The sequence below is a fragment of the Scyliorhinus canicula genome, unplaced genomic scaffold, assembly GCF_902713615.1.
Source record: "Scyliorhinus canicula unplaced genomic scaffold, sScyCan1.1, whole genome shotgun sequence".
In the NCBI taxonomy this organism is placed as follows: domain Eukaryota; kingdom Metazoa; phylum Chordata; class Chondrichthyes; order Carcharhiniformes; family Scyliorhinidae; genus Scyliorhinus; species Scyliorhinus canicula.
The window spans coordinates 328,514-330,416 of record NW_024055718.1 but is presented as its reverse complement, the minus strand read 5'-3'; the positions used below and the strand labels follow the sequence as shown (position 1 = coordinate 330,416).

The window sequence follows — 1,903 nt, the reverse complement described above, 5'->3', positions numbered from 1 at the left end:
TAGTTTCTATAATATACACATGGTCTGTTATTTTCTAGAATGTACACAAGGACTGTTACTCTCTATAATATACACAGGGGCTGTTATTCTCTATAGTATACACATTGAACTCGTAGTTTGGGATCTGACTGTAAACCCCCTGAGCATTTAGCGGAATGGTTGCAGTATTGCCAAATTGTGGGCCATGGAAATTACGTCTCTATCTCCCTCCCTCTCTGAGTGATTTGGAGAAGAAGGTTCAGAAAAGGGAAGCAGTTCTAGAACAAACTTGGCGTCAGAGGAACTGTTTGCGCTAACACTCTCTCGCAGCACTATAAAGGGGCTCCGAGCAAGTACCGAGCACAGGCAGGGAAAGAGTCACAACCATTGTACTCACAGGGTCGAGGCGCCATCACTTCGCCTGGCGCCAGGGTGAGGGCATGTGCCGTGTCTTCGGCCTGATCCTCTTTGTGGCTAACGCTGTCTCCATCTTCAGCCTGATCCTCATCGCCATGAGCCGCTTCGTCCTCATCTCGGACGCCCGGTGGTTCGACCGTGTCTACTCCCGCCGCACGATGCCCTTCTTCCTGGCCCTGCCCTGGCTGTTGGGCCTGAATCTCTTCGGGCCCCTCTGGAATATCTATGTCTTCCTGCCGCCTGTCTGCACCTGCAGCTTCCACCGGGAGCGAGGGAGGCCTTACACCACCATCCTCATGTTCTTCATGTTTGGATTTGGACTGAGCTGCATTGGGATTTTCTACTTCCTCATCCATCGCAAGGTAAAGGCGGCTTCCCAGGCACTGGAGGGGTACCGGCTGGAGGGCGATGGTCGCGGGAGGAAGCCAACGGGGGCAGGGGTCTCCGCTGCAGACAGCGGGATCGCCGACGGGCCCAGCGCCAACTCCCTCTCCGGGGAGGCGCCCACCAGGTCGACTGATGCCACCAGCGTTGAGATCGCAGCCCCTGGCAGAGAAATCGCCCTCCAGGCCGGGGAAAGCGGGACCTCCAGCTGCCAGGCCAAGAGGAGCAGCAGCGGCGAGTTTCGCAAGGTGACCCGCATGTGCTTCGCCATGTTCCTGGTCTACGTGACCTGCTACTTCCCCTTCTGCTTCCTGCATGTGGTGGACGGGAAGAAGCGGGCCCCCGTTCTCGTCCACATGGTGGCCGGCAATTTCACCTGGCTGAATAGCTGCATCAACCCAATCCTCTACGCCATAATGAACGGCAGTTCAAGGACGCCTACTGGGGGGTCCTGCGCAAGGGAGCCAGCCTCGCCCGCCCGTGGAGGCAATAGGAAGTTTCTTTGAGCACACCTTCCCACCTCCCTCCCACCCAAGAGTCTGTTGCATAGGAACAGGATCAGGACTTTCACCCCCTCTGCTCAAGCCTGCTACACATCAACAGGTGGAAGCTATTCTTCCCCCTCTACTTTGACTTGGTGAGGCCACGACTGGGAGATTGTTTGCCTCCTCATGTAAAGAAGGTCAGTTTAGCACCAGAGTGAGAGCAGCGACGGTTTTACCAGAATTATTCCTGAGATACCATGAATGGCATTGGAGGAGAGATGGAGTCAGTTAGGATTGTATTATCCGGCGTTCAGACGAATGTTGGAGGGTCTTATAGAAACCTACGAATTTAGAACAGGATCACAGGGTAGATGCAGGATGGAAAATCTCGATGGTGGGAGTTTCCATAACCAGGGGGTCTCGGTTTGAGGATACGGAGTAGACCGTTTAGGGCAGAGATGAGGAGCAATTTCATCATTGAAATATCAGTTGGTCTGTGGAATTCGCTACCACAGGAAGCAATTGAGACCAAAACATTGTATGTTTTCGAGAAGCGGTTAGATATCACATTTGATGCAACGGAATCTGAAGGGGTGGGGAGCAGGTGACTGAGTTATAATTTAAACGTGGAATGCCCG

The 1,903-nt window shown here is 53.7% G+C and overlaps 1 protein-coding gene across 1 annotated transcript; it reads left to right on the top strand.

The window, feature by feature from the left end:
* Window positions 1-297: 297 nt before the first annotated feature.
* LOC119960690 (G-protein coupled receptor 84-like) lies at window positions 298-1,286 on the top strand. The gene has a single exon (XM_038788307.1). The coding sequence runs from the start codon at window positions 420-422 to the stop codon at window positions 1,284-1,286; it is 867 nt and encodes a 288-aa protein (XP_038644235.1). The 5' UTR covers window positions 298-419.
* Window positions 1,287-1,903: the final 617 nt, after the last annotated feature.